This window comes from Epinephelus lanceolatus, chromosome 22 (genome assembly GCF_041903045.1).
Source record: "Epinephelus lanceolatus isolate andai-2023 chromosome 22, ASM4190304v1, whole genome shotgun sequence".
NCBI classification, from domain to species: Eukaryota; Metazoa; Chordata; class Actinopteri; order Perciformes; family Serranidae; genus Epinephelus; species Epinephelus lanceolatus.
The window spans coordinates 33,983,895-34,008,103 of record NC_135755.1 but is presented as its reverse complement, the minus strand read 5'-3'; the positions used below and the strand labels follow the sequence as shown (position 1 = coordinate 34,008,103).

General features: G+C 41.0%; 1 protein-coding gene across 17 annotated transcripts in view; it reads right to left on the bottom strand.

Moving 5' to 3' along the window:
• Positions 1–24,209, bottom strand: part of ehbp1l1a (EH domain binding protein 1-like 1a) — a 66,055-nt gene that overhangs the window by 15,946 nt on the left and 25,900 nt on the right. For 9 of the 17 annotated variants that reach the window (XM_033610054.2, XM_033610055.2, XM_033610056.2 and 6 more), the window contains 8 exons: positions 22,668–22,871; positions 22,359–22,418; positions 22,160–22,265; positions 11,616–12,062; positions 7,458–11,426; positions 7,304–7,369; positions 6,874–7,092; positions 87–3,451 (listed from right to left, as the gene is read on the bottom strand). In XM_033610054.2, the coding sequence (XP_033465945.2) occupies positions 87–3,451; positions 6,874–7,092; positions 7,304–7,369; positions 7,458–11,426; positions 11,616–12,062; positions 22,160–22,265; positions 22,359–22,418; positions 22,668–22,871 (8,436 nt within the window). The remainder of the gene's footprint in view (positions 1–86; positions 3,452–6,873; positions 7,093–7,303; positions 7,370–7,457; positions 11,427–11,615; positions 12,063–22,159; positions 22,266–22,358; positions 22,419–22,667; positions 22,872–24,209) is intronic. The other 8 variants (XM_078164749.1, XM_078164751.1, XM_033610061.2 and 5 more) reach the window with 5 other exon arrangements.

Genomic DNA, 24,209 nt, shown 5'->3' with positions numbered 1-24,209 from the left:
AAAAGCAAACATAGTAAAATACACGAACAGAAACAAGACAAAGAAAGGTGAATGTAACCTGGATCTTTACACTTTGTATGTCTCACCATATGTAAGTGCTGTGCTGGGGAGGATAATAGATGTGGGGGGAACATCAGGAATTCTTGGGTCTTTATGATATGACTCAGTTGACTGTGCAAGAGGCATTTCTTGTGATATATGCTTCTCTACAGAACAAGGAACTGGAATAGTCATTGCTTCTTTCTCTGCTGGTTCCAATTGTGAAATGCTGGGGAGCCCAGGGATTCGAGTCAAATGTGGACATGATGGAGCCATTGCAACCATGTACTTCATTTCATCTTGTTCATGTTTATCTTTGCCTGGGAATTTTGCACTGAAAAAAATCTTCTCATTCTGCAGCTTCTCAAACAGGGACGTGCTGTGTGTTGTTCTACTTTGTATATCTGTACATTCAGAGCTAAGCATCCTTGCTGATGGAAAACCTGGGGTACATGAAACACATGGAGCAGATGTGTATAAGCTGACCATGTTTGGTGGTCTGTTGGCAACTTGAGCAGAAGGAAAACCATGTACTCTGGCTTCTTTTGGACAAGATGTTACTGAAGTCACCATGCCTTTCATGCTGTTGCTACATAGATGGTCCTGTCCAGCAAGTGATAAAATCATTTCTGCCCTCTTCTCCTGAGACTTTATCAAAATTGGTTTTGTTTCATTTAGCCACCCTGTGTTTGGGATTGTAGCCACTGATGCAAATCCTTTGAGATTTGAAGCACTGGAGCAGCAGGGTACGAAACTTATCATATCAGGTTCAATCTTGGATTTGGTTTGAGGTGCAGAGGGGAACCCAGGGATCCTGGATGCTTCTGGGCAAGATGGTGCTAAAGCCAACATCACCTTTGCAGTTTCTTCGTCTTGATTTGGACTGTGTATCACAGAAACCTTCTCCTTTGATGGCCTATCATACAAGGTGTGGGGATCAAGAAGCCATTGGAATTCTGATGTCCCTTCAAATGAGGCAAATCCAGGGAGTTTGGATACTTTGGGGCAAACAGGTACAAGATTCAGCATATTGTATCGGGGAACAGATGGGAAGCCTGGAATCTTTGATGTTCCTGGACAAGAAGGCACCAAGGCAAGCATGTTGTGTGGTTCATCTATGTTGACTGGTGAGCTGTTGATCCTAAACTGAAAGTTCTTTTGTGGTCTGTGCATCAGTGAACCCAGTTCAGCACCCCATCCTTGCTCCTTGTGCCCTTCAACTGATGGAAATCCAGGTATGATAGAAATTAGGGGGCACAAAGGAAGGAGGCTGATCACATTTTGACCATAATACACTATTTTGGGATTTGGAATAGATGGGAAACCAGGAATACTTGACACTTTAGGACAAGATGGTACACAGGACACCATATTCTTCATTATCTTTTTGTTGTCATTTGGTGTGTCAAATATGACCGCCTTCTTTGGTAGCCTCTTCAGCAATGACCCCTTTTCTGTTACCCATCCTATACTCATATCCCCATCAACTGATGAGAATCCAGGAATTTGGGAACCTTGGGAACACTGTGTAAAAAGGCTGATCATATTTGGTGCACAATACAAAGTTTGAGAATTTGGATGAGAAGGGAATCCTGGCATCCGTGCCTCTTTTGGACAAGATGGCACAAGAGAAACCATTGCTTTCATTGCTCTCATATCTTCTTCACATATGTCAATCAATGATCCCTGCTTTTCTCTTAATCGTGATTCAAATAGTGGTTCCTTGCTCACTGTCCACTCTTTTGAAGTATGTGATGATGGAATTCCTGGTATTTGTGACACTTTTGAGCATGACCATGAAAAACGGACCATATTTGCCATGTCAACATCAGTCACTCTAGGTTTTGGTACAGAGGGAAACCCAGCAATAAGTGATTCTCTTGGGCAGCTTTGTGCAAGAGACACAACTCCTTTCATGTCTTTGTCAATTTTATTATCCTCCAGTAGTAATACATACTCCTTTTTATTTTGCTTCTCCCATAATAGTTGATGAATAGTGTTCCAGTCTTTGCTGTCAGCTTTCTGTATTGAAGGAAAACCAGCTATACTTGAGGTGGCTGGGCAAGATGGAAGGAGATTGACCCCACTATATGTATTATAGATTACTGTAAGATCCAGAGCAGATGGGAATCCAGGGGTACAAGCTTCTTTTGGACAAGTTGGGGCTAAAGCTGACATTGCCTTTATGTCATCATTGTGAGGTCTCTCTTCAATCATGACTGCGTTGATTTTTGGCGATGTTACCCCTACTGGCTTGTAATCTGTAGCCCAGCTTTTGCTCAAATGTTCAGTCAATGATGGGATACCTTCAACACAAGAGGTTTTGGGGCAAGAGTTTAAAAGGCTCATCATATTTGATTCGTGATGTGCTACAGTAGGTTGTGGAATTGAGGGGATGCCTCGTAGGCAAGAATGTTTTGGGCAAGTTCGTTCCACAGCTCCCATTGGTTCTATTTCCACCTTCTCGTCTGGTGACTCTGTGATTAAAAGTTCAGTTTTCATTGTCTTCTCTAAAAGTGGTTCTTGTTGAGATACCCATGATCTGTTATTGGCTTCACTGATTGATAGTGAACCAGGTATGTTGGCTACATTTGGACAAGCAGGATAAATATCCCCCATATTTGGTCCATAAAAAACTAAACTGTATTGTGATGCAGATGGAAACCCTGGATTTCTGGCCTCTCTTGGGCAAGAAGTTACCAGTAAAAACATTTTCTTCTTGTTCTTTTTATCAGCCTTTGAAGCATTTCGTGGGAATTTTACCTTCATTTTTAACTGTTTCTCCCAGATTGGCTTTTGATCTCTCAGCCAGTGTTTTTCCTTTACAGGTAATTTGGACGACATGCCAGCAATGTTTGTCACACTGGGGCAAGCTTCTGAAAAAGTGTACTGTTTGTACTCAATTTCAGGCTTCAAATAATATGGCACACATTGTGCTTGAGGATGGGAGGACTTTTTATCTGCCATTTCAATAGCCTTTGATGGCTTTTCCCAAGTGGACTTGCTGTCCAGCAGACATTCATTTGTTTGTTTAGCAGTAGCAATGAATTGAAATTTTGGGCCTATCGGCAATAGATCTGCCATCCCAGCTTCGGTATCTGTCTTCATTTCATCACCAGTGTCTAACGTCATGGAAGGGAGGCTGACCATTTCTTTTATCATTTCCATTTCTCCCTCTGATGCGTTTCTAGTTACCGCTGTAGTTGCCTTCGGTAGCTCTTCCCATTGTATGGTCTTGTCTGTAGGAAACTTTATTGTAGTGGCTTTTGGTAGTTCCTCCCACAGTATGGTCTTGGTGGTAGGAGGCTTTTCTAACAGCTGCTCAGCATTATTTATTTGGGTTTGGGATGAGTGTTCTGCTGCACCAGCAACAATTGGGCATGATGGCTGTAGTGAAACCATGTTTTCATTTCTAAAGAAAAGGTAAATACAAAGTAAAAGTCAAAGTTTACTGCTGGAAGATGCCAAACTAAAATAATAATGTATAAGAGCCTTCCCATAAGAAACATTGTAGGCTTGGGCAGTATCAAGGTATTACCATATAAAGGGGTATTTAAATGTCCTGAAGGTATGATTTTCAATACCTTAAAAATAGAAGTGCTTGTCTGTCTATTTAACTGACATAACGATGCTGTATAGGCTATGTTAGACTCACAAGTCAGTCTTTAGACGCTTTGCTTAACTAAAGACTGATGACTTTCTCCCTGATTTTGTGTTTAGATGGGCGGATACAATTTCAGAGTTTAAAAAAACTCCCTACGTTGCAGAACCAATAGTAAATCCGCAGGGTGGTCCTTCGGCGGCTCGCTGAACTCTTGTGCTTGTAGACATAGTCCCACTAGAAACACGTGTAGTGGTACAAAATGGCTCAGCCGTGCTCGCAGAAAACGCCGTCAAAGTTAGTGGGTGTTTGTCGCGTTTGCGGCGACACATTCTCGCCAACTAAAAGAAACAAACATAATCTTTTACAAGGCCATGACTCATCCGTCCGGCCGGACTATAGAGGGAATCGCCTTGTTTACAAATACTTCCAGGTAGAAAACCAGCAGAGCTTTTAGCTATATATAGCCTATATATCACATTTTTCACATCACTGTATCACCGTTTGGACTAATTCGATGTTTGTAAAGTCTATAAACACAATGATTGAACAAACATTACTATTTCTGTGTGCACGTGTAGCTGGGCTAACCGTTAGCTGTTAGCCCTGTTAGCCGTTAGCAGTGTCTGTAATAGGTAATAACTCATTAAACGGTCCGTGAAAAAAATATCTTTTCCAGCGGATATCTTAGTTACTACATGGCTGAGCTAGCAAAGCAGTTTTGTGTTGCTATGTGTGGTATTTATTCAGTTTTGGGAAATCACAATGTCTAGAAAGCATCAGTGGCTGCAGCTGACAGGGACAGCTAACGCTAGCAGCAAAGCTAACATCAGGACATCATCTGTTAAAAGCCTCCCATTGTCGGATACAACATGACACTACTCCAGTTAGCTCAATCATGTTGTAACTAAGACATCCGCTGGAAAAATTTTCTTTACGGATGAGCACACGTTTGATAAAACGGAGTTAAAGCTCTCGGCATCCATTTTCAAGCTTTCTGTGTGTTTGTTTCCTTGCGGACGAGAAAAGGAGGAGCGCACATTTCCGAGAAGGCGTGTCCTTTTCAAAAATGCAAGAGGCGTTGCTTTGTTGCCGGCCGTTTTCGCCGGTGTGTTAAACACACTTTAGAAAGGAGTGTCCCCAGACTATCAGAAGGCGGAGATCTCTGATTGTCTGGTGGTGAGACTAAGGCTATGTAGTGCAAAGCACGCACCACCAGGGGTCAGTCTCTATCTGTGGAACAGGCAGCTGAGCTGAGATACATGGCAACTGCAAGTGGTGGGGATAACGTTACAAGACTAGTTTGACAGCACTGCCACATATAATTTTTATCTTGAAATGACTTCTTACAACCACAAAAGCAGTTTTTTAGCCATATGTCAACACATCATCTCTGTTCAGCCTAATGAAGTGTATGTATCTGCTGTGGCAACAGTTGTCATTGGGTCTTCAGCAGAGTGCTTATTTCCTATCTATTCATTATTCTATGGGCCATAGAATTAAAATCCACCAAGACTTGTCGAAGTCGGCTACTTTCATATTAGAAATAGTTTAAACGATTAAACGTTCGGCCCCTCGCTAGTCGGCACCAGAATTATTAGCCGGTTAAACCAATTTGTGTTTCATTTACGTACAAGGCCGCTTAACTGTCATGCAGCCGCCTGCAACTAGTGGGTGCAACAGAGCCGTCAGATAGCAGTCCCCCTCCCTGCGGTAATGCGTGAATAAACTGGAGTTTTTAAACAGTGCAGTGGGAAATTAGAGAGATGTCCTCTCGCAAAACCAGCGCGGTTATGCAGTACTTTGATCTAGAAATTGAAAACAATGTAGGCTGTGTCAGAAAATAAACTGGCATATAATCACTCGAATGGAGCAATGCGCAACCACATTCAACTCAAGCATTTGTATGTTAACCTACACTGAACAACGGCTGCTGCTGCTAGCAGTGCTAGCCACACACAGCCCACACTGACGTTGTTCACCCAGAGATGCTGTGATCCCGCCCAGTCTTTGAAGATAACGCAGCTCATCACGACAATGACCTCGCAAGATATGCTTCCACTTTGTTGCAATATGTTGAGCCTGAATGCTCATGTTCATAGTCATACCGTACGGTGCAAATTGTCTCGTACTTCAGCGGCATTAAAATCCGACATGACAATATTTTTGGGGACAATGTTTCAATACTTACCTAAACTGTGCTATATTTTGACTGTTTCCTGAGTATTTTCCTCTTTTTAACCTAGTCGACTAGTCTTAATGAAAATTTTCGTTTAGTGGATAGGGAAATTAGTCGCCAGGAACATCCCTAATTAGAAACACAGCATAGTTGGTTGGACAATGTCATACATGCTACAATGACTTCAGTAGCTCAGCTTTTATGCTATATACCCCAGTAAAATGTCAGGAAGATATGAGGTTTTGTTAAAAGAGATAACGCCCAAGCCTAATAACACTGTAATTATACATATTTTCATCACAATACAATGCAAGCCTGGTACGGTGTACCTCAATCAATTAGTTAGAAGTAAATAGTGTTTCAAAGTATATCTCAATCAATTTACATATGATAGCAACACTGGAAATAAAACTGTATATCACTTTTCCTCATTCTTAAGATAAGTGTTTTACTCTCATGCATGCAGTTTCAACAAATGCAATTCACTCCAAACATCCTGTTTTAAAACAACCCACCACTAGAGCTAGAAAGATGCACTGCAAACAAAACATCATGCCACAGCATTTGCTTAGGTTAATGTGACAACTACAGTTATAATAGCCAGAGCAGTAAAGCCAGCATTATTACTAAATTTAAAAAAAAATTCCAATTGTTCAACAGAAGCATTCTTCACAGTACACCCCTCAATCACTCTGTTGTACAACATTTAAAGAAAGAGCAAAGTACCTCAAAGTCATTATTGAACTGTGTCTTTCCATGGAAATATCTGCAGCTTTTATTTATGTATGTATGTATGTATGTATGTTATTTATTCATTTTTTTATTTATGAACTCACAAACTGATATGCACATGTACTCTGCTGCTCTTTCACTGCCATTTTGTGTCTCTATGGCAAACCATTTTGCGCACTATTGCTACAATTCCACTATTATCGAGAAGAAATGAAGCCATCCTCACGAGGACATAATAAATTAAAACCATGCAACACACATCACTACACCCAGATCAAACTGACAAGAGCAGATGCCATGTATCAGCCTCTCTCATACTTACCCACTCTCAGAGAATCTAACGCACTCTTGATCCACAGTGTCATAACTTGTCGTATTGATGTTCATTGACAACACTGACAAAGTTTTATTTGACTCTTCTAAGGGCATGAAACCATGACCCTCCACAGTCACTACAGCAGTTTGGGCCTCTTTGCCAACAGTTTCTCCCTTTTCATACATTGATAACTGTGTTTCTTGAGTATCCTTTTGACCCCAGGGGCTGAAACAATGGCAAGTGACAAGAAAAAACTGTATAAATTTTGGTGAACCAGAGAATAACTAAAAGCTATACAAAGTATGACACACACATAACAAATGTAAATTTTGCCCTAAATGAGTCAGTCAGATGGTGCTGAGATAAAGCAAATGCATTACTGTGGAAATACATCACATGACATCATTACATCACTGTGCAAACCAAGGCAACCCACCTCCTACTAACACTCAATAACAGTGGCATGTCAGGAACAGAGTGCCACATTCTGCAATGCAAGTTTCTGAAAACAGAACCCAAAAGCATGTTTCAAAAACTAACCAGCTGACATCACAGAGAGAATTTCTACTCCAGCTCTACAACTCACTCACCCTTTCTCTAGAGCAGCTATTTCTTCAGCCTCAATCGGTATCCAAAAGCCCTGTTCATCTTTATGTCTCTCCGAAGCCGAGCATACATCAGATTTTATTTCCTTTGTGTCAAAATCTAATCTTGTTGGACTGGCCTCATCCCATGACATCTCAGTCCCATTAATTCTAGAGGATGGCTGGTCAACTTGGATTTTAGAATTTGGTGATGGCAAGTCTTTGACAATGCCCTCAAAGGGACAGGTTGATGACTTAATTGTCATTTTTTGTTGTACATCCTCTGGTACATCTTGGCTAGGGAATATAAGATGCATGGATCTCTCTGTCGCAGAAATTTTACAAGGAGAATATTCTTCCAATGGCAGCTGTTGCCTTGCAACGTTCTCTCTTTCTTTTTCAATTCTTTTTGTTCTTGGCCACCCGTGTTCTGAATGGTGCACATGTGTTGATGGTACTCCAAGAACAGAAGCTTTCTTTGGGCAAGATGGCACAATATTTACCATATTCGGAAGCTGCTCTACGTCAGCTGGGGGCACTGCTGTGAAGCCTGAACTAAGAGCAATGTTTGGACAAGAATGTTCAAGGAAAACAGTTGTCTTCATTATATCTTTGTGAAGGGAACAATACTTTGTGTAAAATGGACAGCAGTCTTGTGTCTTTATTATCGCCACTGGCCAGCCAGCTACTTCAGAATCAGAAATAACTGACACTCTTGAGGGGAAGCCAATGATACTTGACTGTCTTGGGCAACATGGCACCAACTGTACCATGTCTGGATTTTTTTCCACCATGGCATCAACAGCTTGGGGACGTGGAGCAGAAGGAAATCCAGGGTTCAGGGCTTGTCGTGGACATGATGGAAGCATACTCAGCATTATTTCTTTATCCCTACATGACATTTTCTTATCTGTAAAATCTTGGTGAACAATTCTATACCTTCTATCAAATGGAATTTTCCAAACTACATCCCTGTCCACATGCCAGCCTTCATATTCCTTTGCACTATTCTGTGCAGGTAGACCTGGAATTTTACTGTTTTTTGGGAAAGTGGATAAGGATTTAAACATGCTGAGAGCCTCTTTCATTTCAGCTTTCACAGGTCTCTCTCCAGCCTTAGAGGGAATTCCAGGAATATATGAATGTTTTGGACAGGGTGGCAACATTGATACCATAATTCTAACCACGGCCCATTCTCTGAAATACATCTTATGGTCATGTATAACTGGCAGTCTTCCTGCGTTAGCTAATGGCCTTTCCCATACTGGCGATTGGTCCACACTCCATTCTGCTTCATCAGACTCACTGTGGAATAAAGAGGGTATTCCACATACTCTGAAATGTCTTGGACAAGTAGGCAAAAGGTTGATCATACTTGGTATGTCTGCCAACATCTGACATGGTAGTGATGGAAAGCCCGGTAAACAGGCTGTCCGTGGGCAGGAGGGCAGTATTGATACCATATTTAGGATCATATCACTTTCAAAATAGAATATATTAACATCATGTAAATGTAACATATCTGCAGACTTCTCCCTAGGAAGTAGCAGTGACTCACTTTTCATTAGCCACTCCATTTGTTCTGTGGTGTGTCTAAGTGGCATTCCAGGAACTCTAGATTCCTTTGCACAACTGGGCAATAAATTAACCATAGTATGGCCATATGCCAATGTCAGTGTCAGAGAAGAAGGAAACCCAGGTACACTGGCATTCTTGGGGCAAGAGGGTAATATTGCACTCATACTTTCAGCAGTGTTCTTATCAAAACAAACAAATGCATTTAGAATCTGCACTTTCTTTTTGATAAGTGGACACTCCCACTGTAAACTTTTAGAAGCAAACCATTCATTGCAACTGGACAAACTAAGATTTTGTCCAGTCTTTGAAGGCCAACCAAGGACTCCACTATGCATGGGGCATGAAGGCATTACATTAACCATGCTGGGTTCGTGTCGTGGAGCAGAGGGTAAGCCATGAACTCTGGCTCTTTTTGGGCAACTTATCAACATATCTACCATATCTTTAGGGATAAATGCATGTATGGGTATCCAGTGAAAAATGTAGGCTTGTGTTTCCTTCTCTGGTTTCTTGTTAATTAATTGCCTCAAAGCATGCCAATCTCTGCTCTCTGAACTGTTTTGATCTCGAGATGGCATACCAGGAGTTCTGGTCTGTTTAGGGCATACAGATGCAAGACTGACAATACTCGGTAACAGCCTCTGTGGTGCTCTGGGCATACCAACAAGGCAAGTTCTCATAGGGCATGAGGGCAACATTGCCACTGAGCTGAAAATTTCTTTTTTGTCTACATCCTGAGCAGCACCTGGGGACATATCTAGAATAAAGACTTCAGCTTTACTCAAGGGCTTCTCCATCAATACATGTCTGATTATATCCACACAGTCACCTTGAGCACTAACTGTCTCCTTAGAGGGTAATCCAATGACTCTAGTTTTTCTTGGGCAAGATGGCAAAATATCTGCCATGCTAGGATCTTGGCTTGGTGCAAACAGAACACCAGGCAAACTGGGTTCTTTTCTTGGCACAGAGGGAAAACCAGGGATGGTTTCCTTCCTGGGACAAGATGGTAACATATCTACCATATGTTTTATATGTTCTTTATCCTCATGTGACTTTTCCTGAACCAGAACAGGATTACCTCTGAATGATCTATCTAAACTTAATTCCCTCAAAATATGCCAGTTGTCATTATATACCATAACTCTTTCTCTACCTGGCATGCCTGCAATTATTGTCTGTTGAGGGCATGTAGGTAGAAGACTGGTCATACTTGGAACATGTGAATCCTTTTGCAGTGGTGCAGAAGGGAACCCTGGAACACTGGCATTTCTAGAACACGTTGGCAACATGGCCACCATGACTTTAATCATATTAGTATCACTGAGAGTTTGTTCCTGAATGCAAGACATGTGTGTTACAAATGCTTCTTTTATCTGCAACGGTTTCTTCCATAGAGAACATCCGTCCCAAACTCTCTTTTCATATCCAGTCACTGATTCAGCAGAAGCTAACCCTGGAATCCTGCTAATTCTGGGACATGAAGTGAAAAGACAAGTCATATTTGGCTCACGTTTCAAAGCTGAAGGGAATCCAGGAATACTAGCAGAGCTGGAGCAGGATGGTGTTAAGTCCACTATTTTTGCAATTCCTGCACTACCCTCATAAAGGGAACTAACAGGGTCTGAATACAGGAGTAATGGAAATCTGTCGCTGGATAACTTCTGAAAGAATAAACTTCTCTCATTAGACCATGCTAGAACTTGTGACTGACGTAAAGATGGCATGCCAGGAATCTTGGAACATTGTGGGCAGACTGATTGTAACTTAATCATACTTGGCATCCCCACTGTTCGTTTAAGTTGAACTTGAGGCTGTGCAGAAGACGTTGAATGAGAAAAAGTACTCCCTGTTGGACACAACAGACCAAGTTCCACCTTAGATATGTACGTACACTTTTCTTCTATACTGACTTCAGAGCTTGGTAAAACAAGTTCCTGTTTAACTATCCTATCTCTTTCACTCAATGGTCTCTTATCCATAGACCCAGCCACATTGTCAGTTCTCCCTTTCTTCATACAATGTTCTGGGTCCAAACCATGTACAACAAAGCTTTTTGTGGGAAACAAAGCAAAATCCACCTTAAGGTCTTCTCTTTGTTTTGATAAATTATCTGTTGTGGTCTGCTGTGCTGAGAAAAACCCCAAATCAGAGTCCAATCTTGAAGTGACTTGGTCTGAGGCAGTCATGTTGCATAAGGTTTTCTTGTCCATAACAGGTATTGGAACTGCAGGGCTTATTTTTTGAGTGTCTCTTTGTGGCTTCTTCCACTGTGAGTTTTTCGCAATGGACTGTTCTCCAGACTGAGTTTCAGGTGTTTTGTTGATCACCATTGGAGCAAAAGCAGAATTGGTGTCTTTGAGACAAGATGACACTGAGGCAGCCATGCTCTCATTTCTGAAGGAGTAAAGTATACCAAAGATTCACGTCAAAACAAATGACTCAAGTGTTGTAGAAAGTTGTTCAAAAATGCCTAAATGAAATTTACTTATCTTTAAATATCATGATTTACTTTCATACTGCGAATGTTAACATTGAACCTAGACCATAGAATGGGGATTTTACTGAGCGCCATGCTACACTTACCCTGAATCCATAGCTACTGCTTCTTTTTTATGAGCCACTCCTATCCTTCGTAGCGGTTTTGTGTCAGTGGTTGTAGCAGTCTGAGGTAAGTGCAACAAAGGTTCCTGAAGTGATCTAGTAGGTTGGGGGTTGGAAGGAGAAAGGGGTAGACGCTGAGCAGACTCTGGTTGGGCTATTGGATTCCCTAACTGAATGGACATCTTGGACAAGTGACTTCTTGGGTTAACCAAAGGCTCCTTGACTGAAGCAGATGTGGAATCTTGAAAATCAGGGTTTTGCTTAGATGCAGAGGTAAAGGGAGGAAATGTTGGCTGGATGCTAGTGAACGTCCTTCCTTGCCTTGATTCTGTTTGATCCATCTGTGTTTTTGGCATCTCAAAATATTTTAGCCCTGGGGCTACGGGCTTTCTTTGGCTAGGGGGCAGAAGTGAGGCCATGCTCTCAGGTCTGAGGGACAAACAAATTAAGATCAGAGTTATGATGTAAGGAAAGTCTTCACCGCAGTAATGCAGTCCACATCCAGGTCCTACTCAGAGAATTCCACTTAACAGCACACAAGCAAATGAGCAATGTGACATGGAACTACAAACACTATAGATGTCAAAAATGTACAACAGGAGATTCAAACCAGAGTCACAAACCAAACAGGCGTTTTGTGATGAATCACAGAAGGAATAACCAGGTCTTGCCAAGCAGCAGAAGCCTTTGTAAAAATAATACATTGAAACAACACTGCCAGATCACTTTCTACATCAACATGACTCTGACTAAGTTGCTTTGTGTTTAAATTTCAACAGAAATCCTGTGTGCTAGGCAATTTCACACACAGCTGAAAAAGCAGCACAATAACACATTTTGCATTGCTGAAACAAAGGGCATCAGGGTCTTGCTTCACCAAATTTTACTGTGAAAAATAAAGGAATAATTTTGGGATTTTTGCAAACCTGTTATTTCTGCCTTTGTGTGCAACAGAGTTTTCAATTTAATGTAAGAGTTTCCTGTTTAACCTAGAATTATTTCAAACATTCCCACAAGTGCTTTCAAGCCAAGCAAATGGTGAGTTTGTTTCTTTGTAAGATGAAGTATCTAAGCAAAAGCTGCTTATCAAAGCCTAACCAATTAATGGCAAATGCATGCCAAAACATGCTTTACTACAATAGCTGTCTTAATGACTTTGTGACGCTTGTGTAGACAGGGACTTTTTAAAGCTGCACTAAGTGTTGTAAGACTACTAGAGGAAATAAAGTAGATCTCCGAAACAAGCTCAAGCCTTATGGGCCTACCCAATTTGTAAAGCCCCTAACACACCAAGCCGACGGTCGACCGTTTGTCATCGTAAGGCTGTCGGTGAGCGTTTGTTGCCTTAGTTTTTGGAGTGTGTCACGCACCATCGGCACAAGTTGGCTCTTGTTGCCTGTTTTTGGCTGATTCAGCTTGTTCATTCAGTGTCGGTGAAAGAAATCATTTTGATTGGAAGTTCAGCTCCATGCACAAGATGAGAAACAGAAGTGAGAAAAGCAAGAAGACGGCTGAAGTCGAGTAACAGATCAAAACAAACTTCTTATATGAGGTAAGATTATTTTTTAGCCATTAAGCTCTTTAGCAGAAACGATTCTTAATTGTTTGTGTTAATGTTCAATAGCGCATGGTAAACGTAATTTGTTCTTTCAACATTGGGTTGTGTTGTTAATGTACTAACTGGTTAACTAGTGCCTTGAATCCATTCTGTCCGTCTTCCAGTTTCCCTTTTTGAATGACAAATACAGAGTACTGCTGCCTGCTGCTGTAGGGAGTTATTTCCTCTCACACAGGCACAGAACGTACAGGCGAGTTGGTCGTTGGCCGTGGTTTTGCAATGCACAGGCAGCATCAGGAGATGTAATAGTCAGCCTTCATTACCATTTGTTCTTTGATATCAGTTTGGTATGTCTGGGCTTTACAGATAACATCCAACAAAAACATAGCAAAATGGGCATTCCTTTGGGGTCAAATCAAAGTCTACCATTTACAGACTACTTGCTGCTGAAAATAAGATTTGGCTCTTCACCAGCCATGCATTTACTTGGCTCCACCATTTTACAACGGCCAGGTAACATACAGTATAACCAATGAATGAGCTTGTGAACTAAAGGTAGCTGTGCATGCCTATATGTCAATTTACACAAACCAACAAACCAAAACTATTATCTGGAAACTGCACAAAGCTTCAGAGTGGGTTTACTAGCAACCTTTTCACAGTATAGTGAGTCAATATTCAGTGATCATATAAAAAATTGCTTGGTTTTAATTCACATAAATCTGACCAGTGATGACATGTTTAGCCGCATGTCATCATTTAACCGCTGGCTGTCCAGGTGGTGTCCAGCAAACGATGTGGGTTTTGTTAATAATTGGCAAACTTTCTGGGGAAAACCTGGTCTTATTAGGAGAGACGGCATTCACCCCACTTTGGATGGAGCTGCTCTCATTTCTAGGAACCTGGCAAATTTTATTAGTAATTTAAATCCCTGACAACCCAGAGTTGAGACCAGGACAGAGAGTTGCAGTCCTAAACGCCTCTCTGAGCTTCTAGTTCAGTTACCCAGCCATAGTTTTCATAGTTTTATACAAACGGTGTCTGTCCCCCGACCACCTAAATTATTTAAATCTAAAATTAAACAAAGAGGAGTTGTGCATAACAACCTCATAAAAATTAAAACCTCTTCTGTGACAGAAAGACAAAACAGGAGAATTAAATGCGGACTGTTAAATATCAGGTCTCTATCGTCTAAAGCAGTGTTAGTAAACGAATTAATATCAGATAATCATATTGATTTACTCAGTCTCACTGAAACCTGGCTGTGTCAAGATGAATATGTTAGTCTAAATAAGTCCACTCCTCCCAGTCATAATAATACCCACATTCCTCGAGGCAGCGGCCGAGGAGGGGGAGTTGCAGCCATTTTTAACTCTAGTCTGTTAATCAGCCCTAAACCTAAACTAGATTATAATTTATTTGAAAGCCTCGTTCTTAGTGTTTTACATCCGACCTGGAAAACCTTGCTGCCACTTTTATTTGTTATAGTGTACCGTGCTCCTGGCCCGTATTCTGAATTTGTATCTGAATTCTCAGAGTTTTTATCCAGTTTAGTTCTTAAATCAGATAAAGTTATTATTGTAGGTGATTTTAACATTCATGTCGACGTTGATAATGACTCCCTGGCTACCGCGTTTATCTCATTAATAGACTCCATTGGCTTCAGTCAGGGTGTACATGAACCCACTCACTGTTTTAACCATACCCTCGATCTAGTTCTGACGTATGGAATTGAAATTGATAACCTAAAAGTCTTTCCACAGAATCCCTTGCTATCAGATCATTATCTGATTACTTTTGATTTCTTTTTACTCGATTACACGCCACTCAGCAACAGTTACTATACTAGATGTTTATCAGATAGTGCTGTCACAAAATTTAAGGAAAAGATTACTTCGTCGTTAAATTCAATACCAATACCTTCAGTAACAGAGGTTTCCCGTGCCGACTTTAACCTCTCCCAAATTGATCATTTTGTTGATAGCGCCGTAGGCTCGCTGCGAACAACGCTCAACTCTGTAGCTCCTCTTAAAAAGAAGTTAACAAAGCAAAGAAAGTTTGCTCCTTGGTATAACTCTCAAACCCGTAGGTTAAAACAAATATCGCGAAAATTTGAAAGGAATTGGCGATTAACCAAACTGGAAGAATCTCGTTTAATCTGGACAGACAGTCTCAAAACTTATAAGAGGGGCCTCCGCAATGCCAGAGCAAACTATTACTCAGCATTAATAGAAGAAAACAAGAACAACCCCAGGTTTCTTTTCAGCACTGTAGCCAGGCTGACTGAGAGTCAAAGCTCTATTGAGCCTTGTATTCCTTTAGCCCTTAGCAGTAATGATTTTATGAGCTTTTTTAATGACAAAATTCTAACTATTAGAGGCAAAATTCATGACCTCCTGCCCTCAGATGGTAGGCCTACCTATCTAACCTCAAACACAGCTGTAGAATCTAATATATATTTAGATTGCTTCTCCCCAATTTCTCTTCAAGAATTGACCGCAGTGATTTCTTCATCTAAATCATCAACGTGTCTCTTAGACCCCATCCCAACTAGGCTACTTAAGGAGGTCTTTCCTTTAGTTAACACTCATATATTAGATATGATCAATATATCCCTATTAACAGGCTATGTACCACAGTCTTTTAAGATAGCTGTAATTAAACCTCTCCTAAAAAAGCCCACCCTGGATCCAGAGGTGTTAGCCAACTATAGACCAATATCTAATCTTCCCTTTATGTCAAAGATCCTTGAGAAAGTAGTCGCAGACCAGCTGTGTGATTTTCTCCAGGATAATAATTTATTTGAGGAATTTCAGTCAGGATCTAGAGTGCATCATAGCACTGAGACAGCTCTAGTTAAAATTACAAATGACCTTCTGATTGCTTCAGACAAAGGACTCGTCTCTGTTCTTGTTTTATTAGATCTTAGTGCAGCGTTTGACACAATTGACCATCAAATTCTACTGCAGAGACTGGATCACTTAATTGGCCTAAAAGGTTCAGCACTAAGCTGGTTTAAATCTTATTTATCTGATCGTTTTCAATTTGTTGACGTTTGTAATGAATCATCCTTACGTACCAAAGTTTGTTTTGGAGTTCCGCAAGGTTCTGTGCTCGGACCAATCCTATTTACTCTATATATGCTTCCTTTAGGTAACATCATTAGAAATCACTCTATAAATTTCCATTGTTATGCGGATGATACACAGTTGTATTTATCGATGAAGCCAGAAGAAAGTAATCAATTAACTAAACTCCATAACTGCCTTAAAGACATAAAAAATTGGATGAGCACCAATTTCCTGATGTTAAATTCAGACAAAACTGAAGTTATTGTTCTTGGCCCCAAACAACTCAGAGACTCTTTATCTGATGACATAGTTTCTCCAGATGGCATTGCTCTGGCCTCTAGCACTACCGTAAGAAACCTCGGAGTAATATTTGATCAAGATTTGTCTTTTAATTCTCATTTAAAGCAAACCTCACGGACTGCATTTTTTCATCTGCGTAATATTGCGAAAATTAGGCCTATCCTGACCCGAAAAGATGCAGAAAAATTGGTCCACGCTTTTGTTACCTCAAGGCTGGATTACTGTAACTCTCTATTATCAGGTAGCTCTAGTAAGTCCTTAAAAACTCTCCAGCTAATTCAGAATGCAGCAGCTCGTGTACTAACAGGAACTAAGAAACGAGATCATATTTCTCCTGTTTTAGCTTCTCTGCACTGGCTCCCTGTAAAATCCAGAATTGAATTTAAAATCCTACTGTTAACTTATAAAGCTCTAAATGGTCAAGCTCCGTCATATCTTAGAGAGCTCATAGTGCCATATTATCCCACCAGAACACTGCGCTCTGAGAACGCAGGGTTACTCGTGGTCCCTAAAGTCTCCAAAAGCAGATCAGGAGCCAGAGCCTTCAGCTATCAGGCTCCTCTCCTGTGGAATCATCTTCCTGTTACGGTCCGGGAGGCAGACACCGTCTCCACATTTAAGACTAGACTTAAGACTTTCCTCTTTGATAAAGCTTATAGTTAGGGCTGGCTCAGGCTTGCCCTGTACCAGCCCCTAGTTAGGCTGACTTAGGCCTAGTCTGCCGGAGGACCCCCTATAATACACCGGGCTCCCTCTCTCTCTCTCTCTCTCTCTCTCTCGCTCTCTCTCTCTCTCACTCTCATCCTATTACTGCATCTTGCTAACTCGGCCATTCTGGATGTCACTAACTCGGCTTCTTCTCAGGAGCCTTTGTGCTCCACTGTCTCTCAGATTAACTCATATCACAGCGGTGCCTGGACAGCGTGACGTGTGTGGTTGTGCTGCTGCCGTGGTCCTGCCAGATGCCTCCTGCTGCTGCTGCCATCATTAGTCATTAGTCATACTTCTACTGTTATTATACACATATGACTATTGTCACACAAGTATACTGTCAGATATTAATACATACTTTCAACATATTGTACCACAGTAGCCAGAACTATAACTATAATATTATTACTTTCATTAATGTTGTTGTAAGCTACTGTCATTACCTGCATCTCTCTCTCTCTCTCTCTCTCTCTCTCTCTCTCTCTCTCTCTGTCTCATTGTGTCATATGGATTACTGTTAATTTATTATGTTGATCTGTTCTGTACGACATCTATTGCACGTCTGTCCGTCCTGGAAGAGGGATCCCTCCTCAGTTGCTCTTCCTGAGGTTTCTACCGGTTTTTTTCCCCGTTAAAGGGTTTTTTTTTGGGGAGTTTTTCCTTATCCGCTGTGAGGGTCTTAAGGACAGAGGGATGTCGTATGCTGTAAAGCCCTGTGAGGCAAATTGTGATTTGTGATATTGGGCTTTATAAATAAAATTGAATTGAATTGAATTGAATTGAATTTGCTGTCTGCTCAGGCTCACTATCTTTTATTTGTTGGAGGGAAAAATCAGGTCTGCCAGGGAAATTCCAGGTACAACCCTTCCCTGTAGAAAGTATTCTGTGTTGAATTTTAGTATTGACCAAAGCCCTGGAATATATTTGCCTCCAGTTACTGGGATGAATTAGGATAAATCAACTTTAACTTCTTCTTAGCCCAACCTTACTTAGCCTTAGATTCAGAGGTATTCTTTGATGGACAGAGAGCTTAAAGAGCTTGTTGCTGACATCCCAGTAATACTGCAATCCGCAAAAAGAGGAATAAAACATACGGCAGGCTGCCTGTTCCAACACACTAGAAGCACACAAACCACCATTTAATACTATCCATAACTGCTGTCAGTGGAGAGCACAGCAATACAAACCCATGTCTGTTTAAATTAAAAAGTCTGAATAAAAAAACAAACTGTATCTCTCAGCACACTTTATAATCAGTCAGTGTCTTCTTTGACTTTGAATAAAGATATAGACCTATTTTACTCCAGTTGCCAAATGTAAGTAAGGAACAGACTACACAACAGACTACAGTATCATGTGCACTGTGGAAATTATGTTGCCATGTATAATTGTACAGCAAAACTTGTTAGTAATATATACATGCAGCGCAATTAATGTTTGATTGAAATTATATATATATATATATATATATAAAAATCTACTCCTAAATGCTCTAACACTGTTAAATTCATGTAGTAGCAAAGACCTTTGTATTTCCAGGTTTTTGGACAGGTTCATTGCACATGTCATTAAGTATACACATGGAAATTTATAAATGTTGTGCATAGCTGAAAGGACACACACCAGTGGAACCAGCAACCAAATGATTTCACACTACACCCTCAAGTGTTCACAGGGGCTGGTGAAAATATCTCTTGAACATGTACTAGAAAATCACAGACGGAAGCTTTATGTATACTTCCACTTTTATACAGACAGTTTTCACCTGTGCTGTCAATCTGGTGATCTCAACCATAGACTGTATGCAGAAATGGACATGACAAGTCACCGTGAGTGAAGCAGAAACATTTTGATCGCCCCCTGGTGGCTGGTTGCAGTATAGGTCATAAAGCCTGCATTCTCCATGTTAGTGGATGGCACATCGGCCAAACTAAAAGCTCAAAGTACACATCAAAGAAATTTTTCCCAAAGATGTTTTTTGTCATTTAAAGCCCCTACAAGGAACTTTCATTTTGAGTTGATTTTGGCGACCCTGTGGACAAAAGCGGTAGTGTTTTGCCGGAATGAAGCCTACATTTCCCATGAGCTCTAGCGCGTATTGTCGTAAAGACGCTTACCTGGCTTGCGCATGTGTTTGTTTTGGGGATGAATGAAACAACAAGACGGGAAAACTTTGCCCCCGCTCCTATCGCGGATCCCGGCTCACCTCTGCTGCGCCCCAGCTCCACCTCTCCGGCATAAGCGCCACTGCCGCCGGGTTAAACGCAGCGGTCAGCTGGTAAGGCTTAAGGCCTGTTTGGCAAGCACTTCCACGCCTTCTTGGACTGAGTATGGAGCGGTGCCTCGCCTCTTTATTTCTCGGCACTCGCTGGACCCTGTCGACGCCTGGCTGGTACCTGTCGTCGGCCTGGATGAGGTGTTCCAGCCCTGCGGCCCCTGCTCTCCTCATCCCCGCTGGCGCGGGGTGAATCTGCGCAACCTGCGGCCTCTGTGTGTGGCTCCCCGGACAGCTAATGCCATGGACCCACTGGCTCCTGCCAGGATTGGGCTGGTAAATGCCAGATCACTAGCGAACAAAACGTTTATCCTGAAGGATTTCCTGACTTCCCGACGATTAGATTTTCTCTATGAGACGTGGCTGACTGTTGGTGAGTCCAGTGCTTTGACAGAACTTTTACCCGATGATTGCTGCTATTTTAACTCCCCGCGGACGTCGGGTCGAGGAGGAGGAATAACGACTATTTGTAAGGGTAACTAAATGTAAGCAGCTAGGTAAGATGAAGTGTGCTGTCTGAGTGCTGTAAATCGCTTCGTCCTGGAAGCGACCTGCGGCGGACCTGGACACAGTTTCCTAAAGGTATGGATATACACTATATAGAAATAGCTTATCTTCACACCGATGGTCTCATTTGCTGTTGTAGGTCACGCACAGACATCAGCAGAAACGAGAGACTTTTGTATATCCAGTTAAAAGTTCCTTGTAGCGGCTTTAAGGTAGTTTTTATCACTCTGGTGTACGTTCAAGTATTTGTTTTTTCTGATAAGTTTGGTTTGAATTAGTTATTTAATGCTAGAAAACAGGGAGTTTACAACATGATTGACAACTAAGTGAGCCAATCGGTGGACTTGCTTTAAGTGGCACTGCTCAAGATTGGTCGCACGGGAGTATGGGCGGGAAAATTGATGTCATGGAGATCGCTACTGTACTGTAGACTCTGACTTCGAATTATGTCCACCACAGCAAGATGGCAGTAGCCATATCCGGGATAATCCGTCTTCACCTCTGTACAGTGGGGGTAAGCGGAGACATGTCGTCCATCTTTACATACAGTCTATGATCTCAGCAGTTCAAATAGCCTAAACCCCTGCCTGGACTCTATGAGTTCAAACTAAACGGAGGCCCTTATTATTGGCCCTGAGAGTGCTCAAAAGACCGAGCAGCAGTCTGTCTTTAACTTCTGTATTTTTCAACCTGGGCCCTATCTTCCTACATTTTTGTGTCTAAGTGACAAATGGAAACAACAGTTTTTGAAATTGGTCCATTTTTGAGTGAGAGCGCTGCAGCTAGTCACAGTGAAACAGGTTACAATGTAATCCCTGTGGGCAATTGTGCACCACTTAAAGTGTTTGTGTTTGCCACTGACAGGCTCAGATTGTTATTAGTATCTACAAACATTATGGAAGGGATCCGTACTGAGATAGACCTGTTAAAGAGTAAGATCCTTTTTTAAACAGAAACAGTCTTAAAATCACCATCCTCAAACACACCAGACTCCATTTAAATAAACAGTAATCTTAACATCATAAAACACACTTCATTCAAAGTTGAGAGAAATGAAAAAAAAAAAAATCATAAAAGCCATTTTAGTTCATCTTTTAACTGTTCCAAGAATCACCAGCTCTGGTTGGGTTGAAATAAACCCTTAATTCACCCTTAATTCACCTAGTAAGGTTCGAAAATACGCTGGCTCTATACACGCTAAAATTACTGTACTGCTATGTAGCTGCAGCACTGTCGCTCAATAAAGGACCAATTTCAAAAGTTGTTCACATTAGTTACTCTGACACAAAAACATGGGAAAATGGGGTCCAGGATGAAAAATAACAAAGTTGAACTTTAACTTTAAACTAAAATATTAAGATGTACACTTTAGAATATTCTCTATACACTCTAGAATTTAGCTGTCACATTTAATTCTTCTCTGGATGTTTCATTTCATATCAAGAATCTTATGCAATCAGGCTTTTTCCAAAGATTAAATTGGGTCCTCATGTACTTATAAGAACTAATAATCCCTCAGGTGAGCTACCCCGTGTCTCCTGGTTATTCCCAGATGTTGGCTTAAAATAAAGAGAGACAAAATATTGGCTTCTCCCCTTAACTTTGGATACATTTTCCAGATCAGCTGTCTTTTTCAAAAACCTTCGCAAGATTCACAGAATCCCTTTTCTTAGGTGATCATTTTGTCTATTGTTGATCTTGTTTCTGTTTTATCAACTCCATTTTGTTGCTCTGGTGTTTGTCACTATTCTGCCTGTTAGATCTTTCATGCTTAAATATTTTCATTGAGCACTTTCTTCCTTTTATTTTGAAAAATACTTTGTAAATAAATAAGAACTTTTAACAAAACAATACCAAATCAAGGTCCTCCTACTTTTTTGAGTCCTTTCAACCCGATGACATGATCTTCATCAGTGAATTGAGTTTGCTCATGGCAGCTCCACTATGAGAAAACTGCTCTTTTAATCCATCTGATGCCACAAATTGATGTCATTAACAGTGTTGGAGTACCTGAGGGTGGACTATTCCTTTACAGCCATGCCAACCACACCATTTATTAAGAAACACCAAACCTGATTAAAGGCAGCCTTTTCTATTTACTCACCCTGCTGTTGCCTTAACAACCTCGATTCCAAAATGTGCATCTCTTTTCCGTTCTGAGGCCCTGGACAGCTCTGGCCTCCAGCTGGCTGGCGCTCTGGGATCAGGGCCTGAACAACATATAATTATATAAAGTTAGCCATGTATTCAACGCATATAGGTGTCACTTATTATTCTGCACTGCATTTTGTGTCCACACTCACTTGTAGGTGTTGTACACTGGTTGTCCTCTTCACTCAGCGTACTCAACTGTCTTTTGAACTCTAAAACAAAAGAAAAGCATAGAAGAGATCACATATAATAAGCTGAAAGATGATGTTCATATGCCACTACACCAGCACAGTATAAACAGAGTGACTTTTTACCTGTGTAGAATCAAGTGTTTAGCTGCTTTAATGCAAACAACCAGAAGGGGGAGACATGTGCTTGTATAGTGATGGGATTGAGTCACTCAGTGCTAATTCTAATCAAGTAGGAACAATGTGGATCATTGCTCCTTTCTGATTCTGTACCTGCATCTTGGTCACTGTGTGAGGTTATGGCAGTTTGGGCTATATGAGGCTGAGAGGAAGGAGGCCCAAAGAGCACAGGAGCAAAGGGAGGACTTAAAGAAGACTCTATCGCAGGGGTGACCTGGGGTCTCAAGGAAGGAACAAATCCAGCCCCTCCCTGGGCTTTCTGCTCCATAGACTGACCAGTGGGCAGAGAGAATGAAGCTGACAGGGAGGAAGCAGAATAGGGCAGAGGGATGATGGGAAGGAGGAGAAGAAAGAGGGTAGAGTGGAGGGAAAGGAAGGCGGAATATCAGTGACACATAACTAAAGTGTGCTTTCCAAAATCAGTTCAGCAGTCATTTTTTCCAGTGTTAGTTCTTGTAGCAGTCACTAACAGAGAGATGACAGAGAGAGCAGGTAGTGCAGTACTTGGAAAAGGACCAACAGAAGCAGCATAAGAGGAACCAGAGGCAAAAAACATCATATAAGAATGGGATGGACACAGTTTGGGCCCAGGAAGTGAAAAGATTATTTCTGTACACCCTTTTCAAACATGAACCCGCTTAATCATGCTGGCAATTTTACATGTTGTTTTCATGTTTGCATAATTCACTTTTTCTGTAGCAGTCACAATTGAAGTCACAGTAGATCAGACCCAGTAACATTTCTGTAACAACCCCAACGCCGAGGTCTGAATTGAACGCTGTCATATTAATGTGAAGGCTGCCACAGGTTAATTATACAGAGAGGGCAAAAACAAGATTTGTTTAGCCGCTGTAATAACTTAATTATCATTTGAAAGGCTAGCATTATAAGTTTTCTTAAGCTCTTGTCAAGACATGGAGTATGTGACATTGCTTTCTTAACTTTTTTTAACTTTAACAATCATACATCCCTGAGGCTCGGCCATCATTCTATCATCTCTTTGGTTGTTATAACTGTGTAATTTTTAAGTTTAGACCTTGAATAATCTGGACTTCAAAAATAACAATTTCATTTAGTTTACATCATGGAAATGAATGAAATGCTGAGATAAAGGCCTAATGTTTATATCTTTTAAAACATTTTTTTACACCCCTTAAAATCATGAAGGCCTTTGGCAACCCAATAGTGGGGTTCGGGACCCCCAGGTTGGGAACCAGTGTGTACAAGTAATGCTTTTGTGTCATTTGGAGATAGAAGTCTGTAACATTAAAGGGTACATTTTTCAACCTGGACCCTATTTCCCATATTTTTGTTCGCACCATCAATTTACATCCATTGGTTGGTTTTGCCACTGACAGGTTCAGATTGTTATTCTTCTTTTATTCTTTAAGTGTCTGACAACATTATGGAAAGGACCCCTATAGAGATAGACCTTTTTGTTAAAGTGTAAGGTCCTTTTGTTTAATCAAAAACAGACCTAATTCACTTATGCCAGATCCACCAAATTCCATTTAAATAAACAGCAATTTTATCATCGTAAAACAAACTTCATTGAAAGTCGACAGGAGCAAAATAAAACTCATAAAAGCCGTCTTGGTTTGTCTTTCCACTGAATCAAATATCATCGACTTTGGT